Source organism: Drosophila rhopaloa, unplaced genomic scaffold (genome assembly GCF_018152115.1).
Source record: "Drosophila rhopaloa isolate 14029-0021.01 unplaced genomic scaffold, ASM1815211v1 contig_3, whole genome shotgun sequence".
In the NCBI taxonomy this organism is placed as follows: domain Eukaryota; kingdom Metazoa; phylum Arthropoda; class Insecta; order Diptera; family Drosophilidae; genus Drosophila; species Drosophila rhopaloa.
This window is the reverse complement of record NW_025335123.1, coordinates 6,535,876-6,558,567: the sequence shown is the minus strand read 5'-3', so window position 1 is coordinate 6,558,567 and position 22,692 is coordinate 6,535,876. Positions and strand designations below refer to the sequence as shown.

Genomic DNA, 22,692 nt, shown 5'->3' with positions numbered 1-22,692 from the left:
CATTATCCTTAAAATACGTTCTTTTGAAAACTTAACAGCATTGCACTCCGATTAGTAAGTTATCGTTCATCGAACATCGATTATGCTGCATCTAATTTGAAACCATCTTCCTTCCTCGGTCTTCCGCCCTCCGTCTCCTTTTCACTCTCTTGCGGCAAATTCTTGCCGGCTTGTGTTTTTCTTTTTTTCCGTTTTCTACCACATTTTTGTGTGCTCCTTCTTGTGCTTGTGTTCATTAGAAATTTCCAAGAAATCGAACGACAGCGCACACATGCGCAGGTCAGACTAAAAAAGAGAGAGAGGAAGAGAATGAGAGATCTGGTGATTCGTGTTATTGCTGGCTTAGTTTTCCAAAACCAAAAACACGAGATGAAAAAAAAACGTTGCTAAGGAAGAGGCACAAATACATGTTCGTGTGATTTTTGGTAAAAAAAAAAGAGTGCGATGGAGACGAGAATCTCTCATTGAGCCTTACACATTTCTAAAGATACACATACATACATACATATGTATGCTTGGATGTGCATACCCCAGGTGAAATGCCTCTAACCCTAGGACTTAAAAAACGGAGACCACGCATTGTTTAAACATTTATTATAAAAAAAATCCAGCTTAAATTGGCAGGATCCTGGATAGTTTCTATTTTATAGTTTAGTTCGTACAAATGGTTTCAAAATATCAAACTACTTCAGATAACACAAATGAAAGTGCATTTTAAGAGCTCTTCTGAAAAATAATTTTTTAACTTCCCTAGATGACTCTGTATAATTATTTTGTTTAATTCTACTGCCACAAATTACTCTTTTTATTGATGCTGAGGAAACTCGGTTTTAAACTTCTTATGGCTATTATGTTTTGGCCAAATGTCCTTGGGCCAGGAGAGGCAAATATAAGATCCTTTTAAACCATTGTCCTGGGCTATTGTTATCTGCGGGCACCGCTCTAAAGATGGCAACTGTTGTTCCGGTACACGTGGCAGGAGGACACCTTTCCAGTACTTTCTTCCCCGTTAGGACCACTTTCTTTTCGTTTTGGCACCAGCTGCCAGTTGCGATCAGTCAGCGACCAAGCCAACAATCGACCAACCAACCCTTTTCGTGTCTTTGACTGTTCCCGCTGATCTTGGAGATCCCCGTGATCGTGGCGTGTTCGACATGCAGGTAGGACCTCGAAATTACCTGACAGGCCTGGTCAGGGTCTTGTCCTGTTCCTGATCCTCGCCCTGTTCCCTGTGACCTCTTCCTGTCTAGTCCATTGTTTGTTTTATTTGTTCTCCCCGTTAGTGAAGAAAGCATTTCCCCGATGGGTTAAGTAGGGGTTGCGTTTCTTTCCTTTCCTTTCCACTCGATTCGATTCGATTCAATTCGCGTTCAAGTCGACAGCTGCCAAAAAAGCTTTCTTTGGTTTCATCGGAAAGTAAAGCTCCACAAAAGCTCTCGCGATCTGCTTCTGTCCATACAACCGCGGCCAGCATTAGAATAACTTTGGGCTTGGTTAATGATTACAAACATCACACAAAATTATAACCAGTGTTAAAAGAATAGTATTATTAGAAACAGTTTATTTTGGGTTCAACACATTTGTATAGACCTCAAATTATTATTAATTGATTAGTGAGATTAAAACATAATTAAATTAATTGTCGCAAAAACGCAGGCGACACTCTTTCCATAAATTTATGCCCAGTTCCAATACATATATAAACAAACAACCAAAAAAAAAATATATATATACTCCCTTCAAAACTTGAGGAATCAGTGCAGAGCCCAATTCAGTAAAGAAACAGCACACAATATGTTAAGAAGTGTTTGCCCCAAGTAGCCCCAATTGGCTGACAAAGAATTAATTTCGGGAAAAAAAAATTTAACGGCTAATCCAAATCGATTCTTGTTTTATTATATATATTTTTTAAACATTCGTGATAAATTCCACAGTTAGCCGAAAAGTCTGTTGAAGAAAAGTAAAAGCTAATCTCGCGTTTTGTATGTTAAGGGTTAGATATCTTGAATGGGGCTCTCCTATGCTATTGACCGCTGCTGTGGGTGCGAGTGTGTTTGGTTTTTGGGGTTTAAGCAAGCACTATCAGCGATTCGTGATCAACGTGGCCGGCTGCTAGGGGCGCTGCTGCCGCGGCCGTTGAACCGCCGAAATGAGCAGCGCTTCACATTTCTCTCCAGTCCTCTTATTTCTGTATTAACTTTAAGCGGGTTGTTGCCGCCTGTTTACAACTGTTTTTACCGTTGCTTTCGCTTGATTCCGCCGCTTTTGCGGTCAGCACATGTTGCCAAACATATTTATTTTTTGCCGCTGTGGGGGCGACGTTGCCGGCGACGTTGCCGTCGACGGCGACGTCGACTAGTGTGCAATGTCACGTGTGTCTCGCAAATAGCGAAGCGAAAGAGAATGGGAAAGAGAGGCAGGCAATAAATGACCGGAAATAACAAATAGTTGACGCGCACTATCGTTTAAACTGAATTGGTGTTGACTTCTGCCTGGCAGCAACAATAAACATGCTCACACATACACAGAGTCAACACGCAGTACGCATGCAACCCGTGACGTAATCAGTTATTGCACTTTGCAAAAGAGAGCAACCAAAACACAACAAAGAGTGATTCCAAAATAACACAATGAAAGATCACGACTAAGAGTACTAAAGAGAACAATGACTACACTAGCCTGTGAAATATTTGAATATTTTTAAACTGATCCTATTTTACACAGTTATAAAAAATAAAAAATATTAAAAATTTAAATCAGGCTTTTAAATTGCATGCATATATGTTTCAACAAAATATTTTTATATTTTTGATATTTACTTAAACTCGAAGTATTAAATTTCAATCCTTGCTTCTAATGTACTAATCTCACTTTAATCTATTTTGTGTACCGACATTGCAAAGCTTTAAAAATAAATAAAACTAAATTAATTTGTTTTCTTCTAAAATTAATTTAATATCTTAAGAGGGCATTTGTATGAAAATATAAAATTACATATTTCCAAGTTTGATAATTTTGGTAAATTTTTGTATAAATTTAAATGTTCTCTATAGAACAAATAATAAATGAATAACAATGTAATTTGTTCTTTGACTGAAAAAGCACCCAAGCACTTTTCTATAAAATCTGGGATTTTGGAACGGTGGAAATATTTCCTACACTATAATAATTTTCTACAAGATCACTTGATCAATAAAGACTAATTTGAATTATTTATATTTGCCGAACCCCCTATTGTCACGAATCGTGACCATCTGGCAACGCCATTTAACGTGGTCATATCTCTTTCTCCTACTTCTGCCGTCTTCTTTTCGCACACACACTACACTACAGTCGAAAAAAACCGAAGTTATTGGAGCTCGGCAAATCTCTCGCTCGCTCACTTGTCGGCTCTCCCACTCTCCTTGTTTCCTTATTGTTGCTGCTTTTGCGGTGTATTGCCAATGTCGTTGTTGTTGTTGCTGTGACGCCGACGCCGTCGGCTCTCAGCTTTTTTTATTTTTTTTGTCCACATTCACATTCCCGTTTGGTTTGGTTCGCTTTGGCCGAGCTCAGTATTTAAATACTCTCTGCATTTTGCGGTCGTCTTTCGGAAATACGCGCGGCGTAGTTGCACAACAACAACAACAAACACAAAAAGCAACAACTATAAAAATAACTACAACAAAAACAACACGGCTAATTTCACAAATCAAAAACTGAAACGGAAATATTATAAAATATAGGCGCGTGTGTGTAAGTGTGCGTTGGCAGTTGTTTTCAAATTTTTTACATCCTACGACTTGCATACCTCGTTCTTTTGCGCGAAAAAAAATTGAAAAGGTTGCAAAAACCTAGCGCCTTGTGTTTTGTTGCGCTCTTTTTTTTTGCTCATACGCATTTGGCATTTAAAAAAACAAAAACAACAGTGAGTGGAAAGAAGAAACGAAAATAGGTGTCTCGATTTTTTTTCCACGCCCTGCTGCTTCCTCTGCTTCGTACTTTGTGTACTTTTTTTTTTACAGAAAACGGTTTATCATTGCACACCTAATCCAGTGCATTTCGTAAAATTTGGATAAACAAAAATTATGGGTGTACCGTTATGCCGGCTTTTCCGTGTTCTTAAAACTCCTCCACATTGTAAAATGTATGTGTGTGTGCGACAGTCAACAATAGAAATCAATTTAGATAAACTGACCTACTTCCCACTAACTCGCTAAACGCAACAGTTGGCAACCCTGCTCTGCTGACCGCTAATTAGCAAAACACGTTTCTTCCAGTGGAAAAAATAACGGTTCACCGATATGTATCGATAGGCAAGCCTGCAAGATCGATAGCACTGCATTGAATGTGTGAGTCATTTGTGAAGGAGGAGGGATAAAAAAAAAGAACACGCCAGCGCATCCATCAGAAATCACAGCACAACGGCGAATTAAAGCCCATACGCATGACCAAAAAAAAACGAGGAAAAAGAACAAAAAGAGAAAAAACCCAAATCATATCAGCAACAGCAGCAGTTTTTTTTGCCCCTACTTCTACACAGTTTTTTGTGTGTGATTAACAAGTGAGCGCGTGGATCGGGAAAGTGAGACGGAAGATGGTGGGAGGCAGAGAAATGGGAGTGGGAGGAGAGCAGCGGAGAGTGAGAGTGAGAGAGAACCTCTCCCCCTTCTCCCACTCTTTGCTCTCGTGTGTGTGCGTGACATATTTGTCACAAACGTTCTCTTCTTTTTGCCTTAGTTTTTTTTTGCGAATTGTGAAATAGACGAAATCGAAAAAAAAGGAAAAACAAGAAAAAACCAATGCCAAAGTGTGTGATCAGTTAGAAGAAGCGAGTGTGTGGAAGGAGGTGAGAAAAACACAAAAATCAGAGAGCGACTAAGTGGAGATAAGAGAAAATTTTCGCATTGCAAAGACAAAAGCAACAAATCATATACCAACAGTAACAACAGTCGGCAATCGCTAATAAATACAAAAACAAAATGCACAGCAACAACAACAGCAGCAGACTCAACAACAACATCAGCAACAACAACTTTTATCAACAAAAACAATCGTTTATACGCTATTTAGATCGGTGAGTTAGCGTGTTGCCCACCGCCCCCTAGCCCGTAAAATTTTCCCCACATTTCACACCATGACAAAGACTTTATGTGGCTCAAACACAACATTTTTGACCATTCGTACGCACATGCAAGCCATATACACACGTTGATTGTAGTTTTAATTATGCCGGGAAAGGGTGCGAATCCATTAAAGTATGTTGAGATCAAATTCATAAGGCCACTAATCCTCTGCCCCCACCCCTTTCCTAATCCCAAAATATGTTAATCTGGATTTATCTAGTAAAAACCTCCCGAGATCTCTGTATAGAAATAACAATAAAGAGCTTACGATAAAGGGAGGTGGCACTACTATTAATTTGACCGCAACAGTATACTCTAAAATCTCTTTGTAAATGAATTAAGCTAACAAAAAACTGAGATTTGATAATTGAAATTGTAAGTTTAGCTACTTCAATTCTCCAGTTTGCGACTGCAAATGCTCGACTTTGACTCGGTTTGGTTTTGTTTGTTTATTTATACTACATGGTTGGCCACAGCGCATATGGCCGTGCCACGCCCACCGCCCTACAGTTGCATACGGCTCTCAGCCAACCAGCCTCCGCGCCCCTTTTTTTACCTCCCCTGTTCGCCATTTTGTTTACGTTTGCATGATAATGATAATCGCCAAAGCGCAAATAAACCAACAGAAAACTAAAAAAATTATTGTACCCATAGAGTGAAAAACAGAACCAAATTTGTAATAGAAAATATGTACATTTGTATATACTATTAAGGTTAAAATGTAAACTCTAAAATTTTCAAATACATGATATAAAAACGTTATTAGCTCAAAAAATCTTCAAAAAAAATATGATGCTAATTGAATTTAAAAGGGAAGTTGATTGTGTTGCTGTGGACGCAAATGCTACTCAGGTTGCATTGGTGAATCCCCTGACACAAGTGTGTGACAGATTCGCGTTGTTCGAATCGGAAAGCGCAATGTCCGAAAAGTGATGGACGTACGTCACTGTGGGTGTTGCTGCGAGGGAGGTGACAGTGAGAACCGTCCCCACACCACCGTGCACCAATTTAGGTCAAACCAGCTAGCAACAATGCGAGCGTTGTGTTTTTCGCTTCTGTTCTTGTTGCACTACTCGTTCTATCTCCCCTCTTTCCCCCTGTTTTCTTTCCTCTGTATTACCTTTTACACAGAAATAAAAATCAGCTTGATAGGTTATTTACATGTTTTATACCATTTTTGAAATATCTAAATTCAAGATTAATTCACGTAATATGATGTTAGGCTGGAGCTTTGAAAAATAATGGCGGGGTATATATATGTTTTAAAGTAATTGATTTTAACTTATTGATTAATATGCCCGTATCTTGTCCAAAAATCAAATTCGTCATTCTCTTCATATAAATGTTTCTTTCTGTGCAGTTGTAAGCTAAAAACAAGTTTTTCTTTTCTATATGTTGACAAAATAAATTCCTTTGCTACTTTTTTCTCCATGGGTGTTGCAAAGAAAATTGTAAAGAAGGGGAGGGGACAATAGATAAGCTCGGCAAATAGAAAAAGAAGTTAAAGGAACGGCAACAAATGAGAAAACTAAGCTTAGTCGATTGCTTATGGACTGACAGTGAGTATGTGCTGTTTGTCAGCAACTTGTGGAATGCCATGAAAATAGAACAACATACATACATAAATGCAACATTTGTACATATTTATGTTTATATGTGGCATATGCGTGTCATCCAGTGCAGTGTAAATAAATACATACAGACAATTATTGGTGAACAAGTACCAAGTACACATTCATATATTCATGAGACAAAAATAAAGTTGCATTACAAATAAATCAGTCAGCAGATCTCCGACTTTTTCATTCATAAAAATTATACAAAAGAAAGAAAGAAAAAGTAAGGATGAAAGAAATCTCACACACTTGCAATGTGTGCACTGATAAAGCAGCAGCGTTTGTGTGTGTAAGTGCAGTGAGCGTCGCCTTTTTATAAGAGAGATAAAAGCTAAAAACAAAAAATATAGAAATAAATACATACGCGAAGGCACCGACATCGTCTTTGCTGCTGAAAAGTCGTATATTGATTAAAATTGGCAGTGTATACAGCTGTGCTTAAATTAATAGGGCTTACACTTTTCGTAAACCATAGAAGGACAGTTCGACTTTTTTTATCTTCAACTAATTTTGAGAAAAAATTGGTTTATAAATATGTATTGTGTAGAAGTATTACATTATATGCTACAAAATATAATAAATATACAGTTTGCAGAGAATATATTTTAGTGAAGGGTTGAAATAATAATCCTCTTATTATGATTGATTGCTCTTCTGATTCTTCTTGATTCTGGTAATGGAATGCAGGCTAAGTTCATATTTACGTAATTTACATACTGCAAAATGCCTTTTATTTTACCCCCGAATGTAAGCCATCGCGTTAAGGTCGCGGATTGATAACAATAGCGGCAACAACGCTTTTCCAGGTGCGAATGTGTGTGCGCTTTTAATTGTGTTTGTGTGGTCGCGGCAGAGGTCATTTGCTTAGAATCGGTCACATGTCAGGTAAAAAACAACAACATGAAAACACTTACATACATGTACATACATATGTATATTATACACCTAGTAAAATGGAAAACAACCACAACAAAACAAAAAAAGTAAAATTGTTGCTCAGACTGGCAAAGAGGAACAAAGATAGAAAAATAAAGAGAGGGCAGGGGAGAGGGAGAGAGAGAGAGAGAGAGAAAACGATGCGCTCTCCTCTCTCATTGGATGCAGCCGGTGTGCCAGACGCAACAACAACCACAACACAAAACACCAACATAACGCAACGTCAACGAACTGCAACTTGTCATTTGCATCAAAAACAAAACAACAACAACGTAGTGCAGCAGATGTGACGCATGCTCAGCAATTACAGTTAGCCGACACAGTTTGACAGTCATTGGGGAATATCGTATTCCAGCAAATTCAAGATTTCCAGCGCAGCAAAAGAAAAATAGCAAACGGTGGCAAAATTTGTTCCACGTTCTGCCAGCAATTCCTGGAAAAGCGCCACAGCCCCCTATAAATCGCATGAGAATTGTGCTGGCATAAACTAAATGTATAGAAAAACCGGTCAGAGCGGGAGTGCCAAGTGGAGAAATTAGAAAAAAAAATCGGGAGGGGACGCGGGATGTGAATGGCAAATGAAATGCTGGAATGTCGGAATGCGTCAATCTTTCTCTTCTCACTTGTTTTTTGTGTTCTCCCTCTTATACTTGTAATTTACTGAAACTCAAAACAGATGATCATGTTATTTAAAAATATCTTACATCAGGGAGGAACGATTCATGGTGATTCCACCAGTACCCAAATAAGGTGGCGGCCAGATGCCCTAATTTGTTTTGGAATATTTTAATAAGTGAACGATAAGAGATATTAAACCAAATTTTGTAGTTTTGTAGCTAATTTTTAGCTAAATGACTAACTTTTGAATGCTATCCAGAAATTGTTTTACCCAAAAATTGGTAATACAGTTTTTAAATGCAATTTTAAAACATTTTTCCTTTACTTTTTATTCAGGTTGTTTTCTTTACCCTTGACTTTTATTGTATACATACCATATGAAGTTGTTTTGCTTTTAATTACATTTTTGAATATGTAAGATTAATCTACAAAATGTAATATTATCTACAAAATTATATCAAAATTCATGTTAAATCACTTTTTTAAATGGTGTAATAATAAGGGAAAACAGGGTTAATTCCAAAGAAAGACAAACATGACCTACAAATATGATTAAACTAATTTTTAAGTTTATAAAAACATGATAGCTCTGCATAGTTTGACATTCACGTATGCGGTTTGACAGCTAATTAAAGATCATTCATTAATGGGAGTTAAACCACAAACAACGTGTGTGAGAATTAAAATATGTAAACTGTTAATTAAGAAAAGTGCCAAACACACAAAGCGAATGAAATTAAAGAGAAAAACAAGAACAACAACAAGGCGGGAATGAAAGAATCGAAATAAGCCAGCTCCACGCGTCTACTCTTTTTTCATTCCTCCACCTATCCTCTCCCCCTCCTTTTAAGGGGCTTTCTCGGGTTGTCTTTTTTTGTTAGCTTGGTGGCGACGTCGGCGACTGGAGTGAAATTACTTCCAAGAAAAATAAACACGATATTAAATGTGCAACATTCCAGGCGTCGTTTGCGTTGCCTTCGTCGTTTTCTCTCGTTCTTATTTTTGTTGTACTCTTCGAAGATCAACAGCAACAGGAGACGGCAACATTCGTACTCCGAAAAAATCAGTTCGGAATTAAATCGAAATGCTCAGGCTTACTAGATTTTAAATTTGCATACCAATTTGAAATGTACAAAGAGCTTCTGCCCCTTGTAAGAAAACTCCTGAGTTTCTCCCACCGTTGACCGAAAAAAGTTGATGTATTTAACAATTCAATGTTAGAATCAAATATTTTACAATATCGCTCAACATTTTTCAAATATTAAGTGAATTTTCTGGTAATCAATCTAAAATGAAAAACTTGATTATTCATCATATCGAACATTTTTCTTCATGTGTAGAAAAAGATGCTTGGTCTGTTTCTTTTGCTTCTTCATCTTCTCCTGCTGCTCTTACTCTTTACTATTGCAATGCCGTTAAGGCAGCAGGATGTTTATAATAGACTTCTGCATGAATGTACTCATTTGTAGCATAACAGATCTGTACAGTAGTAAGGTGTTCTTAAAAATACTGCACTCATTCTTTAAAACTTTCTATTCTACTTAAATATCTAGGAAACGTAGAAATAAATAATACTTACCAAATATTTTCAATTTTTGGGGGTAGGAGTATCGTAATTAAAGTTTCCAGATAGATACGATTAATTACCCTTTCTCTTATTATTACGCACTTAATGTACTCTCACAATTTCGCTCTTTGTGCCTTGCTTTGAATTTGAATGTAACATTTTTACACACTTCCCATACACCTCCAAACACAAACGCATTCGCACAGCGACAAAATTTTAGCATCCTTTATTTATTCATACATTTATGTCGGGGGATCTCAGCTCCTTTTGGTGTTCTAGATATCTTGGCTTATCTCCCCGCCCCAATCCTTACCGCCTACCCCAAAAATATGTGTTAAACCGAACCCAAATCATTCGTAACTCTAGATTAAATCGCTCTTTAGATGCAAGTTGCGCTGCTTGATCTCTCTCTGTCTTTGTGTTTCTGTTAATCTGTATTCTCTCAGTGCTGCCAGAATCTGTGGGAAAACAAAGAAAGCAATTTAATACACAAATCATGAAACTACTGTCTATTTTTCATGTAAAATGGACTGTTGTTTCTCAGGTTTGAAAGTTTTAGACAGAGTTATATTTCTTGGTTTTGTATTAATTGTTTTCCACCATATTGCTTAAAATCCTGCGGGAGTTTTTAATTTTTTTTTTTTAAGAATTGGCTAAAATTCTGGCAACACTGTTTCCTTGCTCCTAGACAGCACATTCTTTGACCGACCGCTTTCTCCTTACTACTTACTACTTTTCTTTTATTCGCATATATTTTCTTATCTAATTCATTTTCCCATTTCCCCCACTCACCGACTTCCGTCCCTTTTGTTTTTGGACTACTATCATAACTTCTACTATCATTTCTACTTACTATAACTACTACTATTTTTGTTTCTTTTGTGTTTGTTTGTTTTTCTTGTTCTTGTGTGTTTTTACGCTATTTTCTTCACAGTGTTACGACATCAAAAATCTTAATAAGCGGCATACCGATGCAAACACGTTTCGAAGACATCGAACCGCTACTGAAGCCCTATGGCATCGTCAAACAGTGTGAGGCTATTTCTAGTAAGGATCAAAATACTCAAACAGTACATATAACATTCGAAAATCCTGAGCAGGCGCAAAGGTATATACCCAAAACTACTCATCTAAAAACTATTCATCTAAGAATCGTTCTAAGCGGAATTTTCAGCCCAACACCAGACACTATGGAAAACCATTGATTCCTTAACGGTTTTTTTGTGGTTGTCTAGTGTTGGGCGTGTATTCAGATACATCTCTATATCGGGCGTGGGGGCGAATACTTGAGGGGTTTTATTTTTGGGGTTGTGCAGGATGCGTTTTAATGTGGCTACCTACCTACCCCTCTTCCCATACTTCGTGTTTCTTCCAAATCACCCAAATCGCTGAATCAATTGGCCATGTGTATCTCCAAATTCAATCAACGTTTTGATTTCACTTTACAAATAAAGTTTTGCCTGTAAATAAGGGATTGTAAACTTGGTAAATTGAAGAATGTTGCAATAAAAATAAGCTGGTATTAAAATGATACCATTAACAATATTTGATTTTACTTTGCATGATACATGTTAACAGGCAATCCAATAAAGTAAATTCTAAATATTGATTTATTTATATATTCTGGTATATAGAAAGTTTCCAAATATAAAAGAACCTGATACATTAAATTAAATTCCTATATATATGTAACTTGGATTTTGTCATACCAAACTTTGTTGCCTAAAATTTGACCGCTAGCCAAATGTTAAAAGATGCAGATTTGTAAAATTTCTAAAAATTTAAGCATTATTCAACCCGTTCCGTAAAATTTGAACAAAATTTGTTGGATATGCATGTCTTTAACATATTTTATTAGAGTAAGATAAGAAAAACTGAGATATGGGATGGGCTATTGCTGGATCTCAAGAAAACTGACATGGCAACCGAATAATTTTGAATTAAGCACTAATCAATATTTCTCCCGCCATTTCTTCTCCCACACAGAGCTGCTGGTGGTCTAAACGGTGTCGAGTTCGAAGGAAGCAAGCTGCATGCCGAGCAGCTGGACAAGAACCAGCGGCGTAGCCAGCGCAACCAGCGCAATCCGTATCCGGGGATGCCCGGCCCCGGACGCCAGGCGGACTTCCCGCTACGCATCCTTGTGCAGAGCGAGATGGTGGGTGCCATTATTGGCCGCCAGGGCAGCACCATCAGGACGATCACACAACAGAGCCGTGCTCGTGTCGACGTTCACCGCAAGGAGAACGTTGGCTCGCTGGAGAAATCTATCACGATCTATGGCAATCCGGAGAACTGTACAAACGCCTGCAAACGCATCCTAGAAGTGATGCAGCAGGAGGCCCTCTCCACGAATAAGGGGTATGTTCTCTTTGCATCTTGTCTATTTCATTTCTAAACGGTTAATAGTGAACTCCCCCTCGAAAACAGTGAAATTTGCCTTAAAATACTCGCCCACAACAATCTGATTGGACGGATCATTGGCAAGTCGGGCAATACCATTAAACGGATCATGCAGGACACCGATACGAAGATCACCGTCAGCTCGATCAACGACATCAACAGCTTCAACTTGGAGCGCATCATCACGGTCAAGGGATTGATTGAGAACATGTCGCGTGCTGAGAACCAGATTAGCACCAAACTGCGCCAAAGCTACGAGAATGATCTGCAGGCGATGGCGCCGCAGAGCCTCATGTTCCCCGGTCTCCATCCCATGGCAATGATGTCGACACCGGGCAACGGCATGGTCTTCAATACGAGCATGCCGTTCCCCTCGTGTCAAAGCTTTGCCATGTCCAAGACCCCGGCCAGTGTGGTGCCACCGGTGTTCCCCAACGACCTGCAGGAGACCACCTATCTCTACATACCGAACAACGCTGTCGGCGCCATCATCGGCACCAAGGGCTCGCACATCCGGAGCATTATGCGCTTCTCGAACGCATCCCTCAAAATAGCCCCCCTCGACGCCGACAAGCCGCTGGACCAACAAACGGAGCGCAAGGTGACGATTGTTGGCACACCGGAGGGTCAGTGGAAGGCGCAGTACATGATCTTCGAGAAGATGCGCGAGGAGGGCTTCATGTGTGGCACGGACGATGTGCGCCTCACAGTTGAATTGCTTGTGGCTAGCTCTCAGGTAATTTATATATTTTCAATTAGGCAAATTCTTCAGCTCAGTATCCGTTTGACCAGGCTTTCATAATTAAAAAAATCATAGACATGAGAAACAAGAAAAAAAGTTTTTTAATAATATCTAAGAATTCAAGTTCGCAAGGCATCTTAATCAAGACTTAATCCTCGAGCCCTCGGCATGCCGCGGCTAGCGTCCTTTATAAGCTTAACTAACTCATTTCGAATTTAGGTGGGTCGCATTATTGGCAAGGGTGGCCAGAATGTGCGCGAATTGCAGCGCGTGACGGGCAGTGTGATCAAGTTGCCGGAGCATGCCCTTGCACCGCCGTCGGGCGGCGATGAGGAGACACCAGTGCACATCATTGGACCATTCTACAGCGTACAGGTGAGTGTCTACATGCGGAATACTGATTGTCGTTACAAATTAACGCTACGATTTTATTTATTTCAGTCTGCACAGCGACGCATCCGAGCCATGATGCTGTCGACAAATCCGCCGCCAATAACCAAAAAACAGAAAGCTGCCAAAGAACAATTGCAACAACAGCAACAGAGCCTCGCCGGAGCTGCGACCAGCGGGTCCCAGCAGCAGCAGCAGCCACAGTCGCCATCGCAACAGCAGGCGCTGCCGCCGCAATTGCATCATCAGCCTGTGTCATCGGCGTCGTCATCGTCGACGCCGCCTGCACACCATCAGCAGCAGGCGTCGACGGCAGCGACCTCACACCAGTTGCAACAGCAGCAGCCATCGCCGCCGCCACCTGGCAATGCAACTGCGGCCGCAGCCCAGCAGCAGCAGCAGCTGGCGAGCTCACAGCAGTGAGCGGGAACCACCGATGAAGGAGAACCGGCGCCGCAGCAGCAACACTAATAGCAGAAACATCAGCAACAGTAGCAGCAGCAGCACCAGCAGCAGCAGTAACTGCAACAGCAAACGCAACATCAACGGCAGCAGCGACAGCTCCAACAATAGCCAAGGCAGGGTTTTCTACTGTTGATACTACCTCCACAACACACCCGTTATCTTCAATCCCCCAAGAACCACCCCATTATTTACAACCCTATAATTACAAGCTAACCGTAGGCGCCACCTTTGTGCTGGCACAGGCGACGGCAAAAGTAAGCAAACAATCTGGAGCAGAAACATAAACAAAATCATACATATATAGTGACCCGCGCAAAGAAGCTCTACTAGTTCATAACGAGTGTATTGCAACTTTAACAAGAAGAACAGCAACAGTCACACAGCAAGAATAACCATAACACCATTCTTCATTTGCATACTAAGAAATAAAGAGAAAAAGTAAATAGAAAGCGAAATCGATCACCCATAACACTAAACACCCCGCCCCGACTTTGTGTTGTTGTTTAGATAGGAGTAAACTTTTGTGTCGGCTGAGAAATACGGCACCGCCCAAAAGTTCTCTTTTCCAAGGCAATTGCCGTACATCTAGAAATATTCATAACTTTTATATTTAAACAATATTTCCAACAACAACACAAAGAGTCACAGGAACTAAAAAGAAAACCCACAAAATTACCAACCCACAATTTTAATGCAAGAAAGGAAATTAAAGGATAAAGAAGGAAAGTTTAGTAGTGTATGCGTTATATTTTTTTTAAATATATTTAACTATAAAACGTTTATTTTTAATTATTTTTTTTAACAAAGATTTAGTAAGCTTATATTTAAGTGAAAAGAAAAGAAGGAGAAAAGTGAGCAAAGCGCAAGAGAACGAGATTGAGAATCAAGAAAATAAGGGGATAAACAATTGTTTATTCCCAATTCAACCGAAAATTGTGTACAAGCAAAAATTATAACCAAGGAAAATCAAAAAAAATTTTAAAAAAACAATACAGACATGGAAAACAACAAAAGCGTCAAAAAACACAAAAAATACTAATTTTGAGCCCACAATCCGAAACAAAAAAGGTGAACAACGTTTCCAACAAACACTAATTTCTGAGTTCTAAAAATCAGTTGATAAAGTTATGTGTACAATGTGCAACAGTTGAAGCAACTGATGGCGCCCCACTGTTATACGTAGCATAACAGACCTAAACCCAAAACCCAAACCACCAAAAAAACAACTATCTATGTATACAATATCGTTAAGAGCTGTACTGGATGGATTGATGGATGGATGAGTGTGTATATTGGGACTAAATCGATAGGAAGGGAGTTGGATGGAACAAAAAATGCCAGAAAGAGCAATGTACTGTACAGCTGTAAAATAGTTTTTCGATGCTTGAAAAGTTGTTTGTATGGATAGATACGAATACCAGTCATTTTTTTTGCAAGGAATGGAGTTACAAGAATTGTTGATTATACTTAGTGCGAAAGCAGCGGAAGGAGAAGAAGGAGTATGGAAGGATAAGAACGCTATAGCAAATGCAAGAGCGAGAGATAGTGTTAAAAAAAAACTATTGTAATGTGTTTGCCTTGAAATGAAAACAAAACTAACTAGAAATGAAATAACGGTGCTGAAATGTTAATTTTTTTTAATCGATCGTTAACGTTAAGTGTTACGTTATAACGTTTGAGCATGTATGAGAGACAAGCTGTTATACATGGATGGGACACTGCACTACACAACAACATAACCCAGCCAATCCGAACCCAAATCAAAGTCTAATTCATAGCCACAAAGCAATCAAAACTGAAGGATGCATTTTGTAGAAGTCGTAATCGTAGCGTAAACAGACAATATATAAACATTAACCGTATGACCAAACACCATAGCTAGAGGCCGCAACCCAAGTAACTGAATCGGAGCAACAAACAATCAAACTACAATCTACCCCAGCCAAAACAAGCAACAATAGCAATAGCCCAATTTTGTGTTGTTTTGAAATAGCTATTATCTAATTATTAACTATATTTTTTTGTAACGTAAATATTAAACTTATTGCTATTCCATAGAATTAATGTTACGAAGTAGTTGGACGGACAAACAGTCAACCAAATCAAATCAAATCAAAGCCCCAATCCCTAGCGATCCAACCCTTTTGTTTGTATAACACTTGCTTCGGAGGCAGACAGTTTAAAAACACCACATACAAATCAAGGCAAATTCAACATTTCGGCAAAAAACAAAAAGCAAACCAAAAAATACAACATTTCGGTCAAACAAGCAACAACAAAAAGAAAAAATTTTGAGCGACACATTATTTTGGATAAAATAACATTAATAAAAATTTTGGATAAATACTGAAAACCAGCAAGAAGCGTGTACAAGCTTTAGGACAGCCCAATTTTTGAAATATCAAGTTTTCTTTGTTCTTTTTAAGAAGAAACAAAAGAAAATAAGCAGAAGCAGAAATGATGAAGAATTTGAAGAAGATTGAAAAAGTAATTAAAATACCTCAATGTAAGTGCATTATCTTCTACAAAACAAAAAAAATAAAACTAAACAAACTTGCGAAGCGTAAAAATGAATGCAAAAGCTAAAACATCCTAATGAGAGAAACAAATTATGAAAAACAACCATTAACATGAAAAGAGTAGTTTATAAGCAAGCAAATAACGAAAACCTATAATGAAAGAAACAATACAAATCTAACTAGAACCGGAATCAGAAAAACATTGGAGAAGGCATATCACCAAACCACAGAAGAAGTAAACGCATTTCGATGATGTATCTTCTAAAAGACAAAACAGGCGAATGGATATTTTCCCAGAAGTTTCCCCTGAGCCCAAAGCCCAATCCAAATCAAACCCACAGCAACCAATCAAACAATCACTCACCCACCAAAGCCCTACGCGAAATAGTTTTGGGTCAAACTCCCCACCCATACCATATGTACCATACCAACTGAAGCAAATCTAGAACAGAGGGATGTAGGCGATATAGGAGCAGGAAGGAATGAGGAGGGGATGGGAAGTGTATATAAGAATGTTGCTGGGCATTAACATTGATCTTTATATACGAAAATCAAGCCACTATGTATGTATATATATGCGATATATATGTGTATGTTGAAAATGCGTGACATTTTGTTTTGTTATACTTGAGAATCTATATATGTATATCTATATATATATATATGTATATACATCTAATAAATTTTGCCACTTGTTTATAATGAAAGATTATTCTAATTAATTATACCTTCTTATTTTTTCCACGGAAAAATGTCCAAAGTTGTCAATAAAAAGACCTATACATATACATATATATCAGTATATAGATATGTGGATCTATGCTTAAAAACGATATTTATAAAGAACGAATGGAATTTTTCTAAAAGATTCCCAAAAGGAAAGAACAAAGAAATGAAAATTATTATTCCAAATGCTGAATCAAAGAAAAGTCAGATCGATGAAAGGGACGAGTTAATAATTTAGCTATAGCTCTGGTTTATTTTGACGGGGGGGTTAAACACGATAAACATAATATAAATTGAGAACAGAGATCGACGAATCAACTGAAAACTTGTGAGTTAGCGTGCGCGTTAAAAACGAAGACAAAGATACGAATAAAGATAATGATAATGATGTAGAAAGAGAACTCAGTTGAAGAATGAAGAGAGAAAAGCGATTGTGAGGAGAGTGAAAAGCAGAAACGAAATTATTTTTTAGTATTTAGAGGCTATTTTATATCGTTATTAAAGCAGGTAGGAAAGTGAGGCAACGGTTAGGATGAGATCAAGAAGAGGGAAAATACCAGCAGTAAAAACGAAAAATGAAAGGCGGTTTAGTAAGAGCAAGTTAAATTTTATAACCCAATGGGAAATCGGAAAAAATTGTGCAGAACTCGAAAAACCAGAACTGGCATGAGTGTAGCATTTCGAAATTTTAGAGTACACTCGACACCAAATGTACAAAACTTTTGGGGGTACAATCTACTTACAAGGTTGCTACCAATTCTATATATTGCATTTTTCGACAATCCTCTTTTCATTTTTCAAACATTTTCCTAGCACTCATGCCAATTTTGTGCAGTTTTCTTTTCCGGAAAAAGTTTAATTGAATTGTCCCATTGAGCAAATAAAAAAAGGGAAAGGAGAAAAAGAATAATGAGAAAAGTACTTTTTTGTGTTGTAAGTTGTGCCAAGTACTGATAACGTTTAAGGTGTGATAAACTCGTTTTTAAATTTAACAACTATTTAAACTATAAAAACTACTTACTAAAACAAAACAAAAAATGAAAATTTAAAAAAAAAAACTTATTATTTAACAACAAAAAAATGCTTTTGATGTACATTTTATACACAAACATATATACACACACGCGCAAGAACCAACATTACAAAAACACACACCAACCCACAAAAGTACTTCGACAGCCAATTTCTTTGAGGAAAGTAACAGGGAATAAAAAGCCCAAAAACATCTGTTAGGAACACGAATAATCAACAACAAGAATTTGCTTTGCTACCGGAATTCAGAGGATTTAATTTAATTTTGATTTCTAAATATAATTTAACATAAAGCTAAAGCAAGCAAGTTTGTACTCTTAATGCAGTGAAATGATATGAAATGAAAGGACGATGAGGTAAATCGATATCGATGAAAAAAAGATAAACTCTTTACAAGCATAAAAAAAATGTTATGAAACACGGAGTAAGGGAAGAATACTTTTTTAAAAAGGAATATTTTTTTATATATGTACATATATATAAATATTTACAAAGGAAAACTAAACGAAATGAAAGGAAAAACGTTTTTAGCGGTACAAACATGAGTACAAATCAAGTTTTATTATTTTTTTAAATATTTTTTTTCGTCTATTATGAGAAGGCATTTTACCTAAATATTGAAAGAATTTTTCTTTAGGCATATACATACAAAAAACAGAGTTGTTTTTTTTCAATCGTTAGGAGCGTAAAAGCTAGTGAGCAACAGCATCAGCCGAGGTAGGAAGCCAGACAGAGAGAGGAACAGTTGATTAATGAGACATTCTATTAAAGCGAAGATAAGGATTAACGATAACGATAAAAAGCGAGTTTAACCGTAAGTCAAGCTTGACAGCAGAACAGCCAGAAGCAGAAACAGCAAACATAGAACAGAAAAAAGCAGAAGTATAGGCAGAGAACCGTTAGCCACGCAGAGAAAACATGAAGAAAGCAGAGCAAATAGCCCAAAAAGCCAAGCCGCCACTCACACAGTGAAAATGAGAATATGAATATAACGAAAAATGCAAGTGAAAAACGTAAACTAATTCTAAACAAGGATTAAGGAATCCTAGAGAAGAAAAACCAGCACAAATTTAATCGATACAAATTGGGGGTTCATTATTTTTTAGTTTTGAAAAAAAATTTGGACGCAAAATCAGCCAGAATCCAGAGCAGACGGAAAAAATTTAGTCAGAAAAACAGACAGAAAAGATTAAGAATCTATAATCCCACTCACCCTGAAATACGACACAAAGCAACTAAAATTGAAAAGCAACTCCAGAACGCATGAAATGGAAGAGCGGAACGCATGGGAAAAGCATGCGTTCCGAGAAACTAAATATACCAAAAGCAAAAAACGCAGCAAAAAGCGAATAAAACAGAAATCTTAAACAGAAAAATAAAAACTAAACTAATGAAACCGAAACTGAATATAACCTTTTTGAGAAGAGAAAACATGAAATAAAACTTTCAACATTTACTATATATTTTTAGCATTTAAGATCCAAGAATGGAAGAAAAACCTATTGTGTCAGCCGTAAGAAAAATGTACTACAAAAGTTTACACACACACAAACACACCTAAAAAACACAAAAAATTTAACAAAATGAAACCCAAAAAAAAAGCGATTAAGCATTAACTAAAAACACAAAACAATCTAAGGGAAGAAGACCCCAAGTTTTGAGTACACAACCCCACACACTAAGTTCTTTATGAAGCCCCTATTCGTAATGTAAATGTACAATAGCAACCACACAACATCTAAATTCATCAAAATGATGTATGATGTAGACAACGCATTGGAACGAAACGAAAAAATTAGAGGATAGAAAGGGACAGGAAAGGAGAGCAAACGAAACGAAACAGAATGAGATGAAAGCGAAACTAGCTCAAAGATTTCTCTATGCCCCCGACCACTGAGCTTTGTTTGTTTGTTTTTGTACATTTCAAGCATTTTGAATATATTTACATATATATTTGATAGTCCTTATTTAATATTATTCATATATATATATATAATATACATATATTTTTTTATTGTTTCGATTTGTAATAGATTATATACGGTAATCAACTGGAGACTGAGCTACAACATATATTTAGTTACCGTTATATTTATTGCAAAGACACACAAACACCCCGCCCCGCCCCATGCACACACACACATGCAAAAACACATCAAAAAACACATGCAAAATTGACTATATCCTAACCAAACTCTAACTAAAAACAATATTCTATAAACCATACATAACTATAAATAAATTATAAATCGATAAACTTGGCGTTGTGTAGTAAGTTTATTGCATTTTTTTGGCATCTTTGAAATAATTTCCGATTGATTTTGTACTACCCATATGGGAATATTCTTCGATTCCCGCTTATTTACTTTGATTATTTTTATAATTTTGTTGTTGTGTATTTCATTTTGCCGCCCTCGTCATCCAACCAAACACTCCCACACCCTCTGATCCTTCCAAAAATCCCAATCACCCCACCCTCATCCAATCGTCCCTCTTTTTCTTGTCCATCCAGCGCCTGGTTTGCCTGTGTGATAGTAGTTTATAATTAAAACCATCCGCTGGACACCCCAATAAGTCCACAATTCCCTTCATTACCAGAACCCCATCCCGCCCAAATCATTTTTTCAATTTTTGAACGGCGAGCAAACTATATAGAAACCACTTTACACGTAATAAACTAAATCTTAAAAAAAAACATAAAATTAAAGAAAAAAATTTACAAAAAAATACCACTATTTTTACATTAATTATTTTTAAATTTACCCTTATTTTTACCTAAATTAGTTTAGAGCTTTTTTTTTGCGTCGTCTACATTTTACACTTTAAGTTCATTAATCTACACAACATGAGGATGATGTGACGACACAGGATGTATCTACACTGTACATTGTATCTACATTACAGAGCTAAAATATCTATAAATATTATAAATATAACAAAAAAAAGAGTAAAATATTATTAAAAAAACCAAAAAAAAACAAAAAATTATTTGAACATTAGTTTTTATTTTCGTTGTAGTTCAGAATTTTTGATTTTCAGTTTCCATTCAACATTGGTTTTGCTTTTCGGCTCCTTTTGAAATCGGTTTTGACTCCGAATTCCAAATCCCGATGTCCACATCGTTTCGAGAGGCTTTCGATGTTGTCCCTGTACCAAATATAAAACCCCTAACCCCCTATCCAAACGGTCGTCTAAATAATTAATTTAATGTGAATTTGAGCAAGTTTAAAGTCGTCAGAAACATTCAAATTGCGTGTGAGTACATAGATGTATACCTACTAACTACACCGAGCATATATATGGAGTACACTAAACTAACATAACCTAAAGTAAACTAAAATAAAGAATAAATGAATGAATAAACTACCTCAGCTTTGAATATTTCTATAGAAATGTTATTAAATGTATTTGAAAAGCGTAAGAAATATACAACAATGCATAAATGCAAGATGCCGCCAGATGGAAAGTGAACAAAACAATGTCAAATAATACAAGTTTTAGAGCTGCATTTATATAGTATCAGATCGATAAGGAACACAGAAACAAAATCGAAAAACAAACCCAAAAAAATATATTAAGTGTACGTTTTGCATATTCCTATATAGTTAACTAAACATAAAACCAAGATGGGTAAACTTGAATACTACTATAACAATAATTTTGCGTCCATTTTTGTTGTTTCCTATACAAGAAAAAAATTTGAAAAAAAAACGAATAAATCACAAAAAGACGATGAGGACTAAATGAGCTATATTCCCATTACATTGTATAACTGTCTTTTAACCGCAAGCGAAACGCTATCACAATCGGTACGATAACCACACTATATATCAAATATCCACTCTGTGTATGTTTCGTATCTGCCATGCCATGGAATATGTACCCGAAAGTAAGCTAGATAACCGCGTAAAGGACATAGGCTAAAGCAGACCTCGTTAGAAGGCTACTCGATGTCAATGTGTCATAGTTTAGGGCCCCAGCCACCCAGTATTTACTAGCGAGTACTTTTCATTTGTTTACCCTAGCCGACACAACAAAATTCGAAATTCGCTCTTATTTAAATCGCCACACCGTCAGCACCCCCATCTCCTAGTATTCTGGCCAGTATCAGGGTGCTGATCCAAATAATATATATTCATAGGTGTATACATAACATACTAATCTGCGTAAGATGTTTTCCCCCTTTTCGGTGTAACTAAATGTTAATTGCTAGCGCTCAATACAAAATTACCGTATACAAGACCCACATCCAGAAAAAAAGACACTAAGCTTACTATATTGTATCCCAAGGCCAAGGAAAATATTAGAAAAACAAGCTATACAACTAAACCCAAATACAATTTTGTGAACATGTGAAAAATAAATCGAAAAGAAATTTACTCAATAAATGATTTTTCGTATATAGAAAGTCTTGCATAAATTTTAAATTGGGTGGGTCTCTCTACAATTTTTTATTATTTGGGACAAAATTCATCATTTATATTTTTGTGTTTCAGCTAATTAAAATCATATTTTGTAATTTTGATAATGGTCAAAAAATATTCCCGAAAAGCAGATTTTGAACCTTTGAAAT

General features: G+C 37.0%; 1 protein-coding gene across 11 annotated transcripts in view; it reads left to right on the top strand.

Moving 5' to 3' along the window:
• LOC108042728 (insulin-like growth factor 2 mRNA-binding protein 1) overlaps positions 1-16,077 on the top strand; it is a 31,513-nt gene extending 15,436 nt beyond the window's left edge. For 2 of the 11 annotated variants that reach the window (XM_017121157.2, XM_017121166.2), the window contains exons 4-8: positions 10,777-10,950; positions 11,829-12,203; positions 12,252-12,981; positions 13,207-13,362; positions 13,429-16,077. In XM_017121157.2, coding sequence (XP_016976646.1) covers positions 10,777-10,950; positions 11,829-12,203; positions 12,252-12,981; positions 13,207-13,362; positions 13,429-13,800 — 1,807 coding nt within the window. In that variant the 3' untranslated portion in view covers positions 13,801-16,077. Of the gene's footprint in view, positions 1-3,543; positions 3,908-4,184; positions 4,332-4,719; positions 5,057-10,776; positions 10,951-11,828; positions 12,204-12,251; positions 12,982-13,206; positions 13,363-13,428 lie in introns of those variants that run through there. The other 9 variants (XM_017121199.2, XM_017121183.2, XM_017121175.2 and 6 more) reach the window with 9 other exon arrangements.
• The last annotated feature ends 6,615 nt before the right edge of the window (positions 16,078-22,692 follow it).